This window comes from Mustelus asterias, chromosome X, assembly GCF_964213995.1.
Source record: "Mustelus asterias chromosome X, sMusAst1.hap1.1, whole genome shotgun sequence".
NCBI lineage: Eukaryota > Metazoa > Chordata > Chondrichthyes > Carcharhiniformes > Triakidae > Mustelus > Mustelus asterias.
The window spans coordinates 14,088,473-14,106,425 of NC_135834.1; the positions used below are offsets into that span (position 1 = coordinate 14,088,473).

A 17,953-nucleotide genomic window follows, 5' to 3' on the forward strand; every position below is an offset into this window, starting at 1 on the left:
GTTGAAACACTCCCAAGTCAGTTTCAAATAGAAATTATTGATCACCAATCAGATGACATGCTGAAAGACAAGTATAAAGAAGGAAATCTGATCCAATTTTATAAATCTTTGCAACCTGAGCAGTTTCCAAATTTGAAGCAATTTGCTTGTGGGTTTGTTTTTGGTACAACGTACCTGTGTGAACAAACATTTTCAATAATGAAGTATGTCAAGTCCAAATATCGAGCAAATTTATCTGATGAGCATTTGAAGTCCATTCTAATAATTGGCTCCTCAAGCTTGAAACCTCAGTTCAGCAATATTTTGAAATTAAAAATGCCGTTCCATCATTCCCATTAATCTTGTGCAAAACTTCATGATTTGTTGGTTACGATTGAAAACTCCAATTGCCAGAATTGTGTAGAAAGGTGCAGACTGGATTTATTTTTGTTTGATCTTTATTAATGGTTCAAGTTTATTTTGAATTTCTTTGCTTTGTTTTACTGAAGTTCTTTCTTGGGGCGTGTTTATTTTTCTTATTGTGTACCACAAAATTGGGCAAATTCTCATTTCAAGTAAACATTTGTAAAATTTCAGTAAATAAAATTAATTAAAAAATGAATAGCCTGCTTTTCTCATCTGCAGTTCAGTAATTGATTATTTTGTCAGAGCGTTTGCTAATGTTTGACATTTTTACTCATTATATATCATTTCTCAGTGTAAGCGCGGCATTGTTTCTTTGTAATTGTCACATTTCTCTTTTGTTCTGAATCATATCATGCTGATTACAAAGATGATCCAAATAAAACTTATTCATTCATTTAAATTTTATTCATTCATTTATAAAACTAATTTTTTTTCTTTGGCCCCCGAAAATGTGTAAAATATACGATGTGGCCCTCGTACTGAAAAGTTTGGAGACCCCTGCTCTATTGCTATGGTTCTTCCACTAACTACTGGCAGTTAAAACTGGAAACAATGCAGTGTATTGCATACCACTTATTAAATTTTGTCAAAAAGGTTTCTTTCCATCAAGCAGGTGGATAGTAGGAAAGGTCATCCAGTAGCACAACTTAGTTGCTTCCCATCCAAAAGCATACTGAGCACCTTCTCAACAGCAACTTGAATTTATGCAGCACCTTTAAGAACCAAGAAAATTACAGCACAGGAACAGGCCCTTCGGCCCTCCAAGCCTGCACTGACCATGCTGCTCGATTGAACTAAAACCCCCTACCCTTCCAGGGACCATATCCCTCCATTCCCATCCTATTCATGTATTTGTCAAGATGCCCCTTAAAACTCACTATCGTATCTGCTTCCACTACCTCCCCCGGCAGTGAGTTTCAGGCACCCACCACCCTCTGTGTAAAAAAACTTGCCTTGTACACCTCCTTTAAACCTTGCCCCTTGCATCTTAAACATATGCTCCCTAGTAATTTACTCTTCCACCCTGGGAAAAAGCTTCTATCTTAACATAGTAAAATATCCCAATGTCCTTCAAGGGAGTTATGAAACAAAACTGAATTCAAGTCAAACCAACATGGGCAACAAAAAGTCAGACTTACATATGTTTAGACACAAGAAGCACAGTCAACTGATCCCTTAGCAGTGACAATACTTGCCTCAAAATGCAACTTCAACAAAACTTTCAAAAAACTCTTCTAAATGTGTGCTTCAAAAATAAATGAGGATTAGACAGGAAGCTTTACTCTTAAATTAAAATGCTCTTTATTGTTCTACATTTGACAGGACTCCATACAAATCAATGCAGAGTCTTTTATCTCATTTTAAACAAAGTATACACTTGGACTGTGCAAGTTCTACTATTCTGGAGACCTGTATCGGTTGAAACATTAACCTACTGCTTGGAAGAATATTCTAAGGGCAAATCACATTTTATTTCAAATGCCCATCACAGCATAGCAAACAATATGTACAATATATATAATCCATTCAATTTACAACAGAAGCTGTTTGCAACACTGGTTTCCATTTTGCTAAGAGTCTTCAAAATATTGAGCCAAGTGTAAGAATGTCAAAATAGTCTGTGCTTTGGGTTCTTACCACTGACAGATCAACTGATTTAGGAGCGGCAGAAAAATAATTGGCTAACTGGGCATTTCAAGTACTGGAAATTGAAAAGGACATAAATGGAGTTCAGATTATAGAATAATGTTAATGTGACAACTTGCCTCTTTGTGAGGAGGTACTAAAGGAGGTGGCCATGGAAATAGTGGATGCATTGGTTGTCATCTTCCAAGATTGCGTGTGTTCTGGAGCAGTCTCAGCAGACTGGAGGGTGACAAATGTAACCCCATCTTGATGGGGTGTCTTTGAGATAAATAATGTAACAGGAGATGGATTACAGGTTGCAACATTCTGTAGCTCTCCATAGCCGTTAACATACTGCGCCACTCAGGAATTCATGATGCAAAACACATTATGAAAAAAAAAATCAGTTTGAAGTTTTAAAATTGATTTTTTAATAGGATATTAAACACCTTCAACTAGGCTCAGAGATTTGATTACAAGCACCAGAAACCTTTGCAAAAACGTTTTATAATTGAAGAGTAGTCATGTGCCACATATGAAAAGAATAAGTAAGCATTGGCATAGTTATGGGCTTAGTGTATGTTACATACGCAGTTATGTTCTGAAAGAGAGATTCTTTCATCTAGCTGATCTTTCTGTTGTACATTGTTAAGCAAGTGGAGGGGTGGCGGGGAAATATGTTACCATGGATAAAGCTCTGGCTAACTAATAGGATGATGTGGAGATGCTGGCGTTGGACTGGGGTAAACACAGTAAGAAGTCTCACAACACCAGGTTAAAGTCCAACAGGTTTATTTGGTAGCAAAAGCCACTAGCTTTCAGAGCGCTGCCCCTTCGTCAGGTGAGTGGGAGTTCTCACTCACACTCGACACTTCACTCGGCAGCACGGTAGCACAGTGGTTAGCACTGCTGCTTCACAGCTCCAAGGACCTGGGTTCGATTCCCGGCTTGGGTCACTGTCTGTGTGGAGTTTGCACATTCTCCTCGTGTCTGCGTGGGTTTCCTCCGGGTGCTCCGGTTTCCTCCCACAGTCCAAAGATGTGCGGGTTAGGTTGATTGGCCATGCTAAAATTGCCCCTTAGTGTTCTGGGATGCGTAGATTAGAGGGATTAGTGGGTAAAATATGTAGGGATATGGGGGTAGGGCCTGGGTGGGATTGTGGTCGGTGCAGACTTAATGGGCCGAATAGCCTCTTTCTGTACTGTAGGGTTTCTATGAATTTCTATGAAGGAGCAGCGCTCCGAAAGCTAGTGGCTTTTGCTACCAAATAAACCTGTTGGACTTTAACCTGGTGTTGTGAGACTTCTTACTGTAACTAATAGGAAGCAGAGTCTGGATAAATGGGTCATTTTCAGGCTGGCAAATTGTAATTAGCAACCTGCAAGACATTTTGTTGACCACTGCCCATGCACAGGGTTGCCAGGCTCTGCTGATTTCCTTCCGTGTAGTTTTGTTTTCCTACTGACATCACTAAAGTGATACAGATGTAATTCACAGGCAAGTGAAGGAAGGAGCATATCGATTGCACAATGACTGTGAGAGTCATCCAAACAAAGCGCTGGCATGGTTCAATTGGCATGCCTCACAAATTCTACATACGCAGACAGCAAAATTACCCTATCCCAGGAGACCGTCTTGGTCACAACACCAGTGGATGTGGGAGGTTGTGTTTTTTTTGTTACTTTTGTACTTTAAGACAAGTGTAAATATTTAGTTTGTTTTTACCATTTGATGTCGATGACTATTCTATTAATATATGAATGATTAAGCATTTCTTATAACTCGTTATGAAATATTTGGCACATATTAAATATTAAAGGGCGACACAAGTGATTAGCAATGTTGCCTCACTGCACCAGGGACCGGGTTCAATTCCAGCCTTGGGTCACTGTCTGTGTGGAGTTTGCACATTCTCCCCCATGTCTGTGTGCGTTTCCTCCGGGTGCTCTAGTTTCCTCCCACAGATGTGCAGGTTAGGGGGATTGGCCATGCTAAATTGTTCTTTCGTGTACAAAGGTATGTAGGCTCGATGAATTAGCTATGGTAAATGTGCAGGGTCACACAGATAGGACAGAGGGATGAGCCTGGGTAAGAAGCTCTTTCAGAGAGTCAGTGCAGATTTGATGGGCCGAAAGGCTTCTTTCTGCACTGTAGGGATTATGGTTCTATTTAATCTTATTGATGGGGTCATGACTAGTGCATATACCCAATTTCATACTTGCAGCCCACTGAGATGAAGGAGGGCCACTCATGTGGCCCACTCACTAGCCTAGGTTGCCTATCACTGGCTTAAACTGTCAACAATCTATATCAACGACTTGGTGAAGGGACCAAATACGCTGTCGGCAAATGTGCTGACGATACAAAGATGGGTAGGAAAACAATCTTTGTGGGTAGGGCGGCACGGTAGCACAGTGGTTAGCACTGCTGCTTCACAGCTCCAGGGTCCTGGGTTCGATTCCCGGCTCGGGTCACTGTCTGTGTGGAGTTTGCACATTCTCCTCGTGTCTGCGTGGGTTTCCTCCGGGTGCTCCGGTTTCCTCCCACAGTCCAAAGATGTGCGGGTTAGGTTGATTGGCCAGGTTAAAAATTGCCCCTTAGAGTCCTGAGATGCGTAGGTTAGAGGGATTAGCAGGTAAATATGTGGGGATAGGGCCTGGGTGGGATTGTGGTCGGTGCAGACTCGATGGGCCGAATGGCCTCCTTCTGCACTGTTGGGTTTCTATGATTTCTATGACAAGTTGTGAGGAGAATACACAGGGTCTGCAAGGGATATAGATAGGTTAAGAGTGTGAGCAAAAATCTGGCAGATGGAGTATAATGTGGGAAAATGTAAGGTTGTCTACTTTGGCAGGAATAGAAAAGCAGAACATTATTTAAATGGAGAGAGACTACAGAACGCTGCAATGCTTGCACATGAATCACAAAAATAAAATTAACATGCAGGTATAGCATTTTAATTAATGAGGAAGGCAAACAGAATGTTGGTCTTTCTTGCAGAGGAGAGTATAAAAGTAGGGAAGTCTTGTTACAACTGTACAGAGCTTAGAGCACATCAAGAGTCGAGTACTGTGTACAGTTTTGATCACCTTATTTAACGAGGGACATTAGAAACAGCTCCTAGAAGGTTCACTAGGCTGATTCCTGAGATAAGACCCATTGGAATTTAGAAGAATGGGGTGATCTTATTGAAACACAAGGGGGCGATTCTCCCATCCCCTGTGCTAATTGTTTAGTGCAGTGGGCTGGGAGAATCTTGCAGCGGGCGACGCGCGGGATTCGCGCATGTGCTCCCGCCGAGATAGCGTCTCCCAGCACTGAATTTCCGACGGTGTCTGCCCCGCACTGGAAATCGGCGGGGAGACGTGGAAATGATTTAAATAATCGTTTCCATATAATTTAAATGCTATTAGTGGGCCCGGGACTGAAGTCTCCAGGCCCGCTAGCCTCTCCCACCCAGCCAGAGTGCTTCACTCCAGCGGAGATTACACTAGCTCCCCACTTTTGGGGAACTAGCAGCCCGACCTCGCTAGAGTGAAGGAGGGGGCATGGGCACCCTGTCAGTGGCAGCCTGTGCCCCCTGGCACTGCTCAAGGGGCAAAGTGCCAATGCCCGGGAGCACTTTGGCACTGCCCAGGCACCCCGCTGCAACTCTGCATAGGGATCGGTGGAGGAAGGAGAGGGGCCAGGAATTGGGAGGGCTGGAGATTGCCAGGTGGGGGTGGGGGTTTGGGGCTGGCAGAGAGCAGGCGTCGCAGGGCTGGCCAGCAATCAGTGAGGCTGTCAGTGCGGCGCTACGTGCATGCGCTGATCTCGGCACTGACAGATTGGCGCATGCACAGTGGCCCGCTCAGCGCGCTGGTTTCAGCCTCTCCAGTGGGGATAGGTTCCACCCCCAAAAATGTAATGATATTCACATCGGTGGCCTCTGTAGTGCACAGTGTGGGAGATTCTTCTCTGAACTCCCACTGAAAAAAAACAGCCTGAGTTACTCCAGTTTTCATGTGGATTCGACACTTAGAATTTTTTTGGGAGAATTCCGCCCAAGATTCTGAGGGGAGGCTTGACAGGGTTGATGCTGAGAGAACATTTCCTTGTGACGGAATCTAGAACTAGTGGGCACAATTCAAAAATAAATGGGTCTCCCATTTAAGACAGAGATAAGGGGGAATTTCTTCTCTCAGAGGGTCGTTACTCTTTGGAATTCTCTTCCTCAGTGAGCAGTGGGTCATTAAATATATTCAAGGCAGAGTTGGACAGATTTTTGATTGACAAGGAAGTCAAATGTTATGAAGGGCAAGCAAGGTGGAGTTAAGACCACAACCAGATCAGCCATGACTGACTGAGCAGGCTCGTGGGGCTGAATAGCCTACTCTTGCTCCTTTTCCTTATGTTCTGATCCATGTAGCTGATGCTGGAGTCAAATTCTCCTTTATAAAGCCATTTTCCAGGAACAGAATATTGTAAAAAATGTGATCAATAATGACAATGACACTACATTCAATGTGAAAATAGTCTACCAGGAATCAGAAAGTCAAATCTGAAAATGTGATGCAGTCTAAGCAAACTACTATAAATTTCAAACTGATCCCAACTTATCTCTTGTGAAGAGGAAGAACGAGACTTATGTAAAGATGAGACGTGAAGACTCAGTTAGGGAGCTTGAGAGTTACAAGTTAGCCAGGAAGGACCTAAAGAAAGAGTTAAGAAGAGCCAGGAGGGGACATGAGAAGTCTTTGGCAGGTAGGATCAAGGAAAACCCTAAAGCTTTCTATAGGTATGTCAGGAATAGAAGAATGACTAGGGTAAGATTAGGGCCAGTCAAGGACAGGAGTGGCAAGTTGTGCGTGGAGTCTGAAGAGATAGGAGAGGCACTAAATGAATATTTTTCGTCAGTATTCACACTGGAGAGGGACAGTGACGAGGGGAGTACTGAGATGCAGGCTGTTGGACTGGATGGGATTGATGTTCATAAGGAGGAGGTGTTAACAATTCTGGAAAGGGTAAAAATAGATAAGTCCCCTGGGCCGGATGGGATTTATCCTAGGATTCTCTGGGAGGCTAGAGAGGAGATTGCAGAACCTTTGGCTTTGATCTTTGGGTCGTCATTTTCTACTGGAACAGTGCCAGAAGACTGGAGGATAGCAAATGTTGTCCCCTTGTTCAAAAAGGGGAGTAGGGACAACCCTGGTAATTATAGACCGGTGAGCCTTACTTCTGTTGTGGGCAAAGTATTGGAAAGGATTATAAGAGATAGGATTTATAATCACCTGGAAAGGAATAATTTGATTAGGGATAGTCAGCACAGTTTTGTGAAGGGTAGGTCGTGCCTCACAAACCTTATTGAGTTCTTTGAGAAGGTGACCAAAGAGGTGGATGAGGGTAAAGCGGTTGATGTGGTGTATATGGATTTCAGCAAAGCGTTTGATAAGGTTCCCCATGGTAAGCTTTTGCAGAAAATACGGACACATGGGATTGAGGGTGATTTAGTGGTTTGGATCAGGAATTGGCTAGCTGTAAGAAAACAGAGGGTGGTGGTTGATGGGAAATATTCATCCTGGAGTTCAGTTACTAGTGGTGTACCGCAAGGATCTGTTTTAGGGCCACTGCTGTTTGTCATTTTTATTAATGACCTGGATGAGGGCGTAGAAGGATGGGTTAGTAAATTTGCGGATGACACTAAAGTCGGTGGAGTTGTAGACAGTGTGGAGGGAAGTGGCAGGTTACAGAGGGACATAGATAAGCTGCAGGGCTGGGCTGAGAGGTGGCAAATGGAGTTTAATGCGGAAAAGTGTGAGGTGATTCACTTTGGAAGGAGTAACAGGAATACAGAGTACTGGGCTAATGGTAAGATACTTGGTAGTGTGGATGAACAGAGGGATCTGGGTGTCCATGTGCATAGATCCCTGAAAGTTGGCACCCAGGTTGATAGGGTTGTTAAGAAGGCGTATGGTGTGTTAGCTATTATTGGTAGAGGGATTGAGTTTCGGAGCCAGGAGGTCATGTTGCAACTGTACAAAACTCTGGTGCAGCCGCATTTGGAGTATTGTGTACAGTTCTGGTCACCGCATTATAGGAAGGATGTGGAAGTGTTGGAAAGGGTGCAGAGGAGATTTACCAGGATGTTGCCTGGTATGGTGGGAAAATCGTATGAGGAAAGGCTGAGGGGCTTGAGGTTGTTTTCGTTAGAGAGAAGGTTAAGAGGTGACTTAATAGAGGCATACAAGATGATCAGAGGATTAGATAGGGTGGATAGTGAGAGCCTTTTTCCTCGGATGGTGATGGCTAGCACTAGGGGACATAGCTTTAAATTGAGGGGTGATAGATATAGGACAGATGTTAGAGGTAGGTTCTTTACTCAGAGAGTAGTAAGGGCGTGGAATGCCCTGCCTGCAGCAGTAGTAGACTCGTCAACATTAAGAGCATTCAAATGGTTATTGGATAAACATATGGATGATATTGGAATAGTGTAGGTGAGATGGGCTTTAGATTGGTTTCACTGGTCGGCGCAACATCGAGGGTCGAAGGGCCTGTACTGCGCTGTAATGTTCTATGTTCTATGTAGCCAGTACCAATTTGGCAATTCCATGTTTATGCCAGTTTTGTTACATTTTGACTCGTTACATAACAGGAATACACTGCACATGTAATATTGCTTATTTTCTCTCATGTATGGTAATGCTGTACTGAAATAAAAACTAGTTTGAACATCCCTTAAAGATATACTGTTTTAACTGCTGACCTCATAATTGCATGGTGGTACTAGTTTGTGATATATTACCACACTGTCATGTCCTTAGAGCGCTTTGTGAAGAAGCAGTTTACATAATTAGATCAAACTCTAAAGGAATTCCCTTTGGTTTGGAAGCGCTCTTGAATATTCATGGTTTGGCAAGTATAAATTGTCTACACGGTATTGTAATTGGGTAAATTTTCAGCCAGAGGGAATCCTGGAAGTTCATAACTACAGTATGAAGAAAGGAGGAATTGCAGGGGAAAGGCTATACAATGATAGGAAAATTCCCCTTCCCACCCACAAAATATAAAAATTGTGGCACAGCTAAATAGTTTTTATAAGTATTGAGCAGGACTTCCAGTTATGTGGGTTACAATGAAAACACTACAAATAAAAACACACTTGCTCAATTAAACTTTGTTTCAATTGTGCAAGATAATTGGTGCTGAATTCCAGATCCCACAAGAACCTGACAAACATCACAGATTTCAAAGGACAGCTACTATATACAAGTTGTAGGCATGGTTAACAGAAAAACAACTGAGACTAAATGTCCTCAATAACTAGTTGATTAAATAGCACAAGTATAACCAACCTTAGGGTTCCATATCACAGTCACCCCTTTTAAAAAAAAACAAGCACCAGAATCAATGAAACTAAATAACCACAGTTACATCAGGGGGGTTTAACAGTGAATACAAAAGCCTATTTTACCATTAACATTGTTAATTGTGTTGCAAGGTCATTTTGTCAAGCTTGAAGAAAATGCAGACAAAATCAATCAGCTACATGTGGATTTAGGAAAGATTTGCACAAAAAGTTTTAAAAATGAATCAGGATACTGGGCTCAAATTCCCAATAGGTTTTACTTCAATTTTCTGCAGTCTTCCATTGATCCTGGTTATGGACTTCCAGGAGTTAATCAAGACATGCATTTTTTAAAAAACATACACCGTATTCAAAAAGCCTTTGAAAGATCTTTTCTGTTTTGAAGACAGCTGGAGTCGGATATCGGTCACTTTTAAAGAAACGGGATAACATTCACGTGCCCAAATTTGTTACAGCTTGGCTCACCATACTTCAAAGGCTGCATGCAAACACTTCCATTCTGGTCCCAAATAAGTCAGCAGTTAAGCTGCCTTAGATGCAATTCCATACATTTTAACCAAGTTATACAATGCTTGTATTTATATACAAATTACAATATTTGGTGTGAAAACTTTATGCATTCCACTTCAAAAAGGATTTGCAAAAGGTTTGCATTTCCTGTGTTGCTGACCCAAACTACATGCAGGAGTAACCATCATTGGCTTTTGTTCTTTAACCACTTTTACCAACCCCACTCTTGATTTCCTTTATTGCCATTAATGCCAAGGAAACAAAAAAACCCTTTGTCATATTTTGGTGAAATCACAGCCTGAGGATAAGTGGTATCGGTGCATCAAGCAGTGAGAGGCTAGATGCAGAGTAACGTTCTCTCTCCACCAGGGCTTGACTTCAATTTTAAAAGAGCTTTCCCTACAGAATCTGTGAGATCCACCCCGACCCCACCCAATTATTCCAGCAAACTGGCCAGAGCAATTTACGGGCAGTTCTGTGTCATAGAAAAGGCCCATCAGAAACTGAATTCAGATTATTTTAACTCAGTTTATGTATCATCCTTGCAGCTGGCAAAGAACAAAGATTTTAATCCCATCGACATGGCAGAATTCGAACAGTCTAATGTTACACACTGGGCATCCAATGTTCCAAGAATGACCAAGTTGAAAGTACACTTCAGGTTCATTCATAAATAAAATTATTGTAATGGCTTTCAAGTTAACTAGACACTTTGGTAAAGCAATGTAACGAGTGACACCAAAATTGTGAGGGTTAAATTGTAATAACTGGATGGTTTAGATTTAAAATGTACTTATATAGCACCCCATCGCATCATCAAAACATCCGACAAAGATTCACCCAGAGAATTACTTTTCGTTATGCAGTAAAATGCAGCAATCATTCAGTGCCAGCAACGTCCACAATAAAAAGATTTCAAAATAATTTTCTTTTGCTTGTTAAGGTCAGGAAAATGTACAATTTCATTTGCTATGAAACATTTTTGCGTCAAGAATGCAAATAGCCAAGCTTGGGAGACACAGTTGGTTTGAATATTTTGCGCAGCACCACAGCCCATTGATTTATTTATTCCAAATACAAAACTTTTTAGAAGTAAATGCTCCTCTGTCATGTGCAGTTGTCTTTGTTATGTTAGGCGACGGATTTACGAAGCTGGCAAGCTGAGCACTAAAACAGGAGAAGTTAAACAAGTATTCAGAAATAACATATAAATGGACTGAAGAGGAATAGTTCAGGCACAAATAGAACTAAATGCTGGATCAGAATTCTATTTGGCTTTGGTGTGCGTATTTATGTAACACACGATATGGGAAGCAACATAGGAATACACAACTTTTTCTCAAGCCTTTGCGTAACTCTTACTTCAAAGATCGTCAGTGAGGAATTGCTGTTATCCTCATACTCTGTGATGCAATTGGATAAGTAACCATTGGAGTGGTGGCATGGCTAATGGTAATTCCTGGCAGTGCTTGTGCAATTGATACTGCCACTGGCGCAACAGAGACAGCCACTGGGGCCATGGAAACTGGAGGTGCCATCCCCTGGGCAATGGTCTGGGCAAGTGCTGCAGGCAGAGAAGCAATCTCAGGATTAAGATGCTGTGCTGTTGGCGCAGCATTGGTAGGTGGCGCAGCTGAAGCTCCAGCAGTTGCCACTAAATCTTGCTGGGTGACAGGTCGTGGTTGAAGTGCTTGGCTGCTCAAAGTGGTGTGAGTCTGCGCTATACCATGGTTGTAATTGGTGATTGCACCCACAGTTGGTGCTGCCAGTGTTTGCTCTGTCGCTGTGGGGGTGGAAGTCAGTGTGACCACCTTAGTTTGGTTACGGAAATGTGCATTTTGCTCCAAAAGTACCTCATTAGTTGCCATCAAATTTGAGATCTGCTTTTTGAGTTCCTCAACACGCTTTCGGAGCATCAGATTCTCCTCCTCTAGGAAGCGATAGTCAACTGGACGTGAATTGGGGATATTAAAATCATAAGTTTCAAATCTCAAGCTATCAACTCTTCGTCGCTTTAGAACATGGTCGTAATCAGTATAGCGATCGGTGTCATAGAGGTCATCGAATGGATCATATCGACGCACTACAGGAGAAAGCACTTGGTCTCTTGACAATCTCTCCAAAGTTCTGTTTTCATACTCATATTCGTCACGTTTTAAATGTCGGAATTTGCACTTAGATCCTCTTTGACAGTCACCTTTCAGGTAGTCTCGGCAGATTGGGACCTCACCTTTTTTAAAAGAGAGGTCAGAAGGTGAAAGGCCAAGACCCATGGCCACTGTAAGGCGCAGGCGTGGGGGAAGCTCTCCTGACTTTTTGTAATGTTCCTCATCCTCCTTTGTACCGTGAATAAACTTGCAGTTAATGCGAGTGCATTCCTTGTTCTGATAGTCATGACAAAAGACAAATTCATTCTTTTTTACGCCCAAGTCGGACACCTCATTAATGTCAGGGTGGTAGAACTTGCAGCGCTTACCACGTTTGCAGACATTGCGCAGGAAGTCTCGGCAAATATCATCCGAGCTGTGGCCAGCCTCGTCATTACCACTGTTAAATAAATTATCTTTATCCGGCATCTTCACAGACTATTTCTGTGCTTCTCAGCCACTGTACACAAAAACATCTGAAAAAGAAAATCAAGGTATATCTTTACAGAGAAGGAGGAATTCGTCCACAAGCTAAGTGTTACTTGAACCACTGCATTTTGTGCTCAGCAAGCTAAGCGATAATTGTGGTGCAAATGAAAAAGGTTTCCAAACTTGTGCGTGCAGTGTCAGCAACAAACATTACGAGCTTAGTTGCACCACATGCTTCTCCACAGTTTGTTTTCACTATCCCAACTTCAGAAAACTATCTCCCACTGTATTCGTGTCACACCTTTATTTCCCCAATCATTGATCTTTGGGGTCCGAGTTGGGGAATGATGAGCATAAATGAGCAACCTACTGAATTGTAGGTTGTTTTGTGCTCTTGATTTATGTTCATTAAGGGCTCTCTTGAGATTTGCCAAACTTATTTCATTTTGGATATCACCACCAGCAAAGAAAGAGAGACCATTTGTTTCATCAGTCTGGGATACGTTAAACCACTGCATCTATAATGCAGGCCAATATAAAATTCTGGAAAAGTATTTTTTAAGATTAAGGATTTTCACTGTGGATTACTTATTTAGATGCAATGTACATGCATGCTTCCAAAAGTATCAGGGAGCTAGTCACCCCATGGTGTTTTCACACACCTACCACTGCTAGAGGTAAAGTGGGGGGTTCAGATTCCAGCATCCGCAGTAATTTGCTTTTATAAAGTGGGGGGTGTATATTTTTCAGCTGAGTAACGATTTCTGACACTGGGAGAGGAGAAATCTGCAAAAAGGAATGAAAAATAATAGTATCTGAATCACAGACCAAGGCAAAAATGTATCTACTTGAAAACCCTTGGCACCCCAGGCTAAAATAAGAAAACCAAAAAGGACAGAGTTCCCATTTCCGATTTCAATTCTGTGACCTCTGCTGGAAAATGTACATCTGTGAATATTGGTTGCATGTAGACTGGGATCAAATGTGATGTCACACTTGGTAAAAATAATTATTGGCAGGCTCATTTACGAAGTCAATGAAAGGATGGGCAAAATGGGCTGAATTGCTTCCCTCATCTGTACTTACTTTGAGATAGCTAAATCAGTGCAAAACATTGTCTGAGTACATTGCAAGGAGCCTTTGCACAGAATACAAATGAGTATTCTCCCATGATGTGGAGCTGTTGTTGCTTCCCCATTTCGGATTGTAGTCAAAACAAGTCAACCCAAGTCTGATCCTGACACAGATCAGCCATTATGAATTCAATGAAATGCATAACATAATTAATTCTGCATTTCTTTTCTGAAATGACTGACTAGAGTGCCTGCAGAGCCTCCACATTCACTCTTGTCAAAATAAACAGCACTCATCAAAATGATCAGACCCAGCAAAAAGTTAAAAGACATAATGGAAAACATAATATCCAAAATTTGCAAGATTTAGCATGACTGCTGCTCATTTCTGGTCTGTTCTGACTGCAATCTATAAACCAATAGTGGAATGCACACCTACAGCAGAATAGAAAATTATTGATCCTTCTTCTCAAATGAGTGCAGGGCAAACACTCTATCCCTTGTAGCATAATATCAACTAGGATGAAAGTTTACCAAAAGGTTTTTCAATATATCATTTTGGAACTGTTAAGTGTCAAGACTGATTAGCCACCAACCCACGCATCCCCCGGCCCCCATTATATCAAAATTACAGGATATCTGCTTTCAATATGATGAACTGCAATTCTAGTTTTGCAAAGAAGAGTTTCAACAGCAGCACTTGTCTGACAAGTGGAACCAATTGGATGCTCATGAACAACCATATTAGGCAGTTCTTGCATGCAAATTTGGATGGGAAAGACAAGTTACATTGATGTTTAGCGCCTTGTGCTGAATCTAGAGTTAAACAGCAAGCCATGAGATCCACAATCAGTGAAAGTATAGAAACTGTTGCCTTTAAAATAAAGCAGCCGCATGAGCATGAGATATTAATGCATAAAACCCATAATAGCCAGCCTGCATTTTGAATAATCTTGCTAAATTTAGACCAGAATTGCTTTGATATAAAGAAGAGAAATCAGAAGCAACTGCACTCTAGAGTACCATTTTTAAAAAAGATAATTTTATACATCCAGATACCTCTCACTCAGCATATCACAAACAGCAAACAAGTTGCACACCACCCAAAGGTGGTAGGATTGCCAGTTTTCAGCCTTTGCCCAACTACCCTTCTTCCACATAGCGACCAATAAAATATCATAAATTGGAAGCCAGTAAAACTAAACAATTAAATGACAACTGGTGCATTGTATCAAGGTATGATCTGAAAATGCCATGTAAACAAATAAACCATTGCACCAGAATAAACTGGCGTGGAATTCTGGAAAAACAGAATTATTGGAAAGACTCAGGGCTCCTCCAATGCTCAAGGGTTTTAATCCTGAGTACTACCAGATCAGCAAAGACAGTTTAGCCCCGGGTATCTGCTGGGTTAGCCATTTCCAGCTCGGGCAGCAATAAGGATGCTACAATTGACTTTAGTGACCCTCAAATTAACTACAGATTGATACACTAACCCTGCATGGCAATATACTGTGCTACAGAATTCTAGAATACAAGCTCACTCCTGCAACTGCTCCAAAAAATCAAGTTTTTAAAAACTCAGTGACATCATCAAGCAAAAGCCAGGATTTGCCTCAGTGTAGGAAGCAGAAAAAAAGAACTGGAAAGCAAACCATTGTCACATACTTCCGAGCAAACAGTTACATCATAGCATAAGCAGAAGCCTGGGGACTTATAATATTGCTGTCCACAACTACCTAATCTCAGAACCATTTGGACTTGCACTGTTTTCCACTAGCCTCCTAGCAAACATCAAACCATCACTTTAGGAGCAAGGAGCAGAGGACAGTGACATGAGCAGAAATTGCAACTTTCCCAAAAGTATATTAAAATGTTTCCACTCTCAGCAGCTCAGGAGAAAAATGCTCCCCGTCATCAAGCACACAACCTATTGGCTGTACTGTTTCTCGTTTGCGAGAGGCTGATACTATAACAGCCATCAACACTGTCAGAGTGATGACATTGTGTGGCTGATTCTATTAAACTGCTGGAAATGTGCCTATGTGGACACGAGGAGGCTGCAATACTCTTCGTGGTCAAATAGCTTACTGGCACTCACCGCTCTGGTTTGCAAATGATGAATGTCCACTTGGGTGAGACACAGGAGTTATCAACAGTTGTGGAACTATAAGACCACGTGAGTCACTATTTTCAGAAAAGAATCAGCATAAGGGAGAAAAAGAAAGTCGTTCAAGAAACCTTGTTACACAATTGTTGTAAAATTTTTCAGTTACCAATTTCAGGATGTCGATTAAGGATTCAGCTTTTTCTTTTCTAAACTTGCATCAGAGCAATTCCACTGGTGACATATTAAGCACATTTTCAAAATTGCATAGTGTCTGAGAAACAGATATTCAGGGTCATTTTCATCCCCGCCATTTTTCTTTTTTTAAATTCTTTCATGGGATGTGGGTGCCACTGACAAGGCCAGTCTTTGTTGCCCATCCCAAATTGCCCCTGATTTGAATGGCTTGATAGGCCATTTAAGAGTCAACTACATTGCTGTGGGTCTAAAGTCACATGTAGGCCAGACCAGGTAAGGATGACAGATTAGTGAATCCGGTGGATTTTTAGAACAATGAACAACAGTTTCACAGTCACTGCTACTGAGACTAGTTTTTAATTCCAGATTGAATTTGAATTCCACCAGCTGCCATGGTGCAATCTGAGCCTGTGTCCCCAGATCATTAGCCTGGGCCTCTGATTACGAGTCCATCTTTCTTTTCCAGACCCACTGTCGAATTCTAGAGAGCTCATTTGCTTTACTTGATAATCAATTTGTCCAGCAAGACCTTGATGTGGAACTTCTCCAACATTTTTCAGAGAAAGTTACACACTATTTTGGGAGTACTATATTCTTATTTAGCTATATTCTATATTTAGCTTTACGCTCTCAACTCAGTCGTGTGCTTACTGGATAACAAATTGTGGATAAGTCAAAACTTTGTCCAGCAAAGAGACCCGATTCAGATCTCACTTGAAGGTCTGAACCCTAACCTGCATTTCATCATGCATAGACTGAAGACTGTGTGGAACCTCAAGTACCCTATTGAACCATAAAACGCATTTCAAACTTCAAATTACATTCATTGCAAAAACCACTTTCACCCCCATGGCTGCTGAACTCTTTGTGTTCATCACTTCCAAGTTTGACTTTAATACTATCCTCACTGGACCCCAGAACTCCATCTTACTCAAACCAGAATCTTACTCTCCATATTCAGTCCCACTCGCTTGCATCGACTTCCACACCTCTCAAAATTCTCATCAACAAATCTCTCCATGGCCTCAGCCTCAACTTACTTTTACAAACTTTTCCAGTCCTGGGTTTCAATTCACATTTTGTTCTTCAAACTTGAACTCCCTATACATCACAATCGCTTTAACCTACCTTTGATAACATCACAATCGCTTTAACCTACCTTTTACAGCGATTGTGATGTTATCACTTACCTTTGCTAACAGAGCCTTTAGTCACCAACATTCATATTAATGAATTTTCTTGTTAGACTCCTTCCACCTTATTATATTTTCCCCCACCCTCAAAATCCTCTCTTCAACTACACTTTGGGTCACCTCACCTAACTCACTGGGGGCTCAATCCCTCCTCATGAAGTTCTTTGGCCCATCAAGGCATTATGCAAGTAAAACTATTCTACTAAAAATGAACTTAAAGCATTTCACCCGAAACCAAGGGTCTCACTGATAGCAAATATTGATTTCTTAGTGTTTCAAATGTATGGATGATCCATGAATTCTCAAAACAATGCTTCTGGAGGTCCGATTTTCCGAGCTATTTACTGTAAACCGCATCGTATAATAGTCGGAAGCTGGTCGAGGATTGAAAGGCTGTCGCGGGATTTCTAGGCCTTAACTTTCTGCTGCGTTAAACAATGGCATACACGCGCAAAGAAAATTAAACCTTCATTCAGAATATTTAAACTATCTGAATAAACAACCGAGAGGATCAGAACGGTTACAAAATGGTCAGGAAAAAAAGGAATATATTTACATACACGGTTCAGCGCCTTCACTCCTCCACGCACAACAAGCATCAAACAAGTCCTCCCAGACAAGAGCGGCTCAGCACCAAAGATGCGATCTCTATGCTTTCAGTCACAGTACGAATGGCATCCACTATTTTAAATTAAACCTGATTTGAACCGAACTCCCCTCCCTCCAAGATAAATGTTCAAATTCAATGTCGCCAACGTTCAACCGTCTCCAACAACACGGACGCGGCTGGAAATCTGAAATTAAAACCAGAATATACTGGAAACACTCAGCAGGTCTGGCAGCATCTCCGAGAAAGAATAAGAACCAAATTTCAGACAGAAACGTTTCAGGTCAGTGACCTTTCATCAGAAGTGAGAACA

The 17,953-nt window shown here is 41.6% G+C and overlaps 1 protein-coding gene across 2 annotated transcripts in view; it reads right to left on the reverse strand.

Moving 5' to 3' along the window:
- zc3h10 (zinc finger CCCH-type containing 10) overlaps positions 1-17,657 on the reverse strand; it is a 39,504-nt gene extending 21,847 nt beyond the window's left edge. Inside the window, exons 1-2 of one of the 2 annotated variants that reach the window (XM_078201159.1) lie at positions 17,594-17,657; positions 8,368-12,509 (exon numbers count right to left, since the gene is read on the reverse strand). In XM_078201159.1, the coding sequence (XP_078057285.1) occupies positions 11,260-12,462 (1,203 nt within the window). In that variant the 5' untranslated portion in view covers positions 12,463-12,509; positions 17,594-17,657 and the 3' untranslated portion in view covers positions 8,368-11,259. Of the gene's footprint in view, positions 1-8,367; positions 12,510-17,593 lie in introns of those variants that run through there. The other variant, XR_013495816.1, reaches the window with a different exon arrangement.
- Between the last annotated feature and the right edge of the window lie 296 nt (positions 17,658-17,953).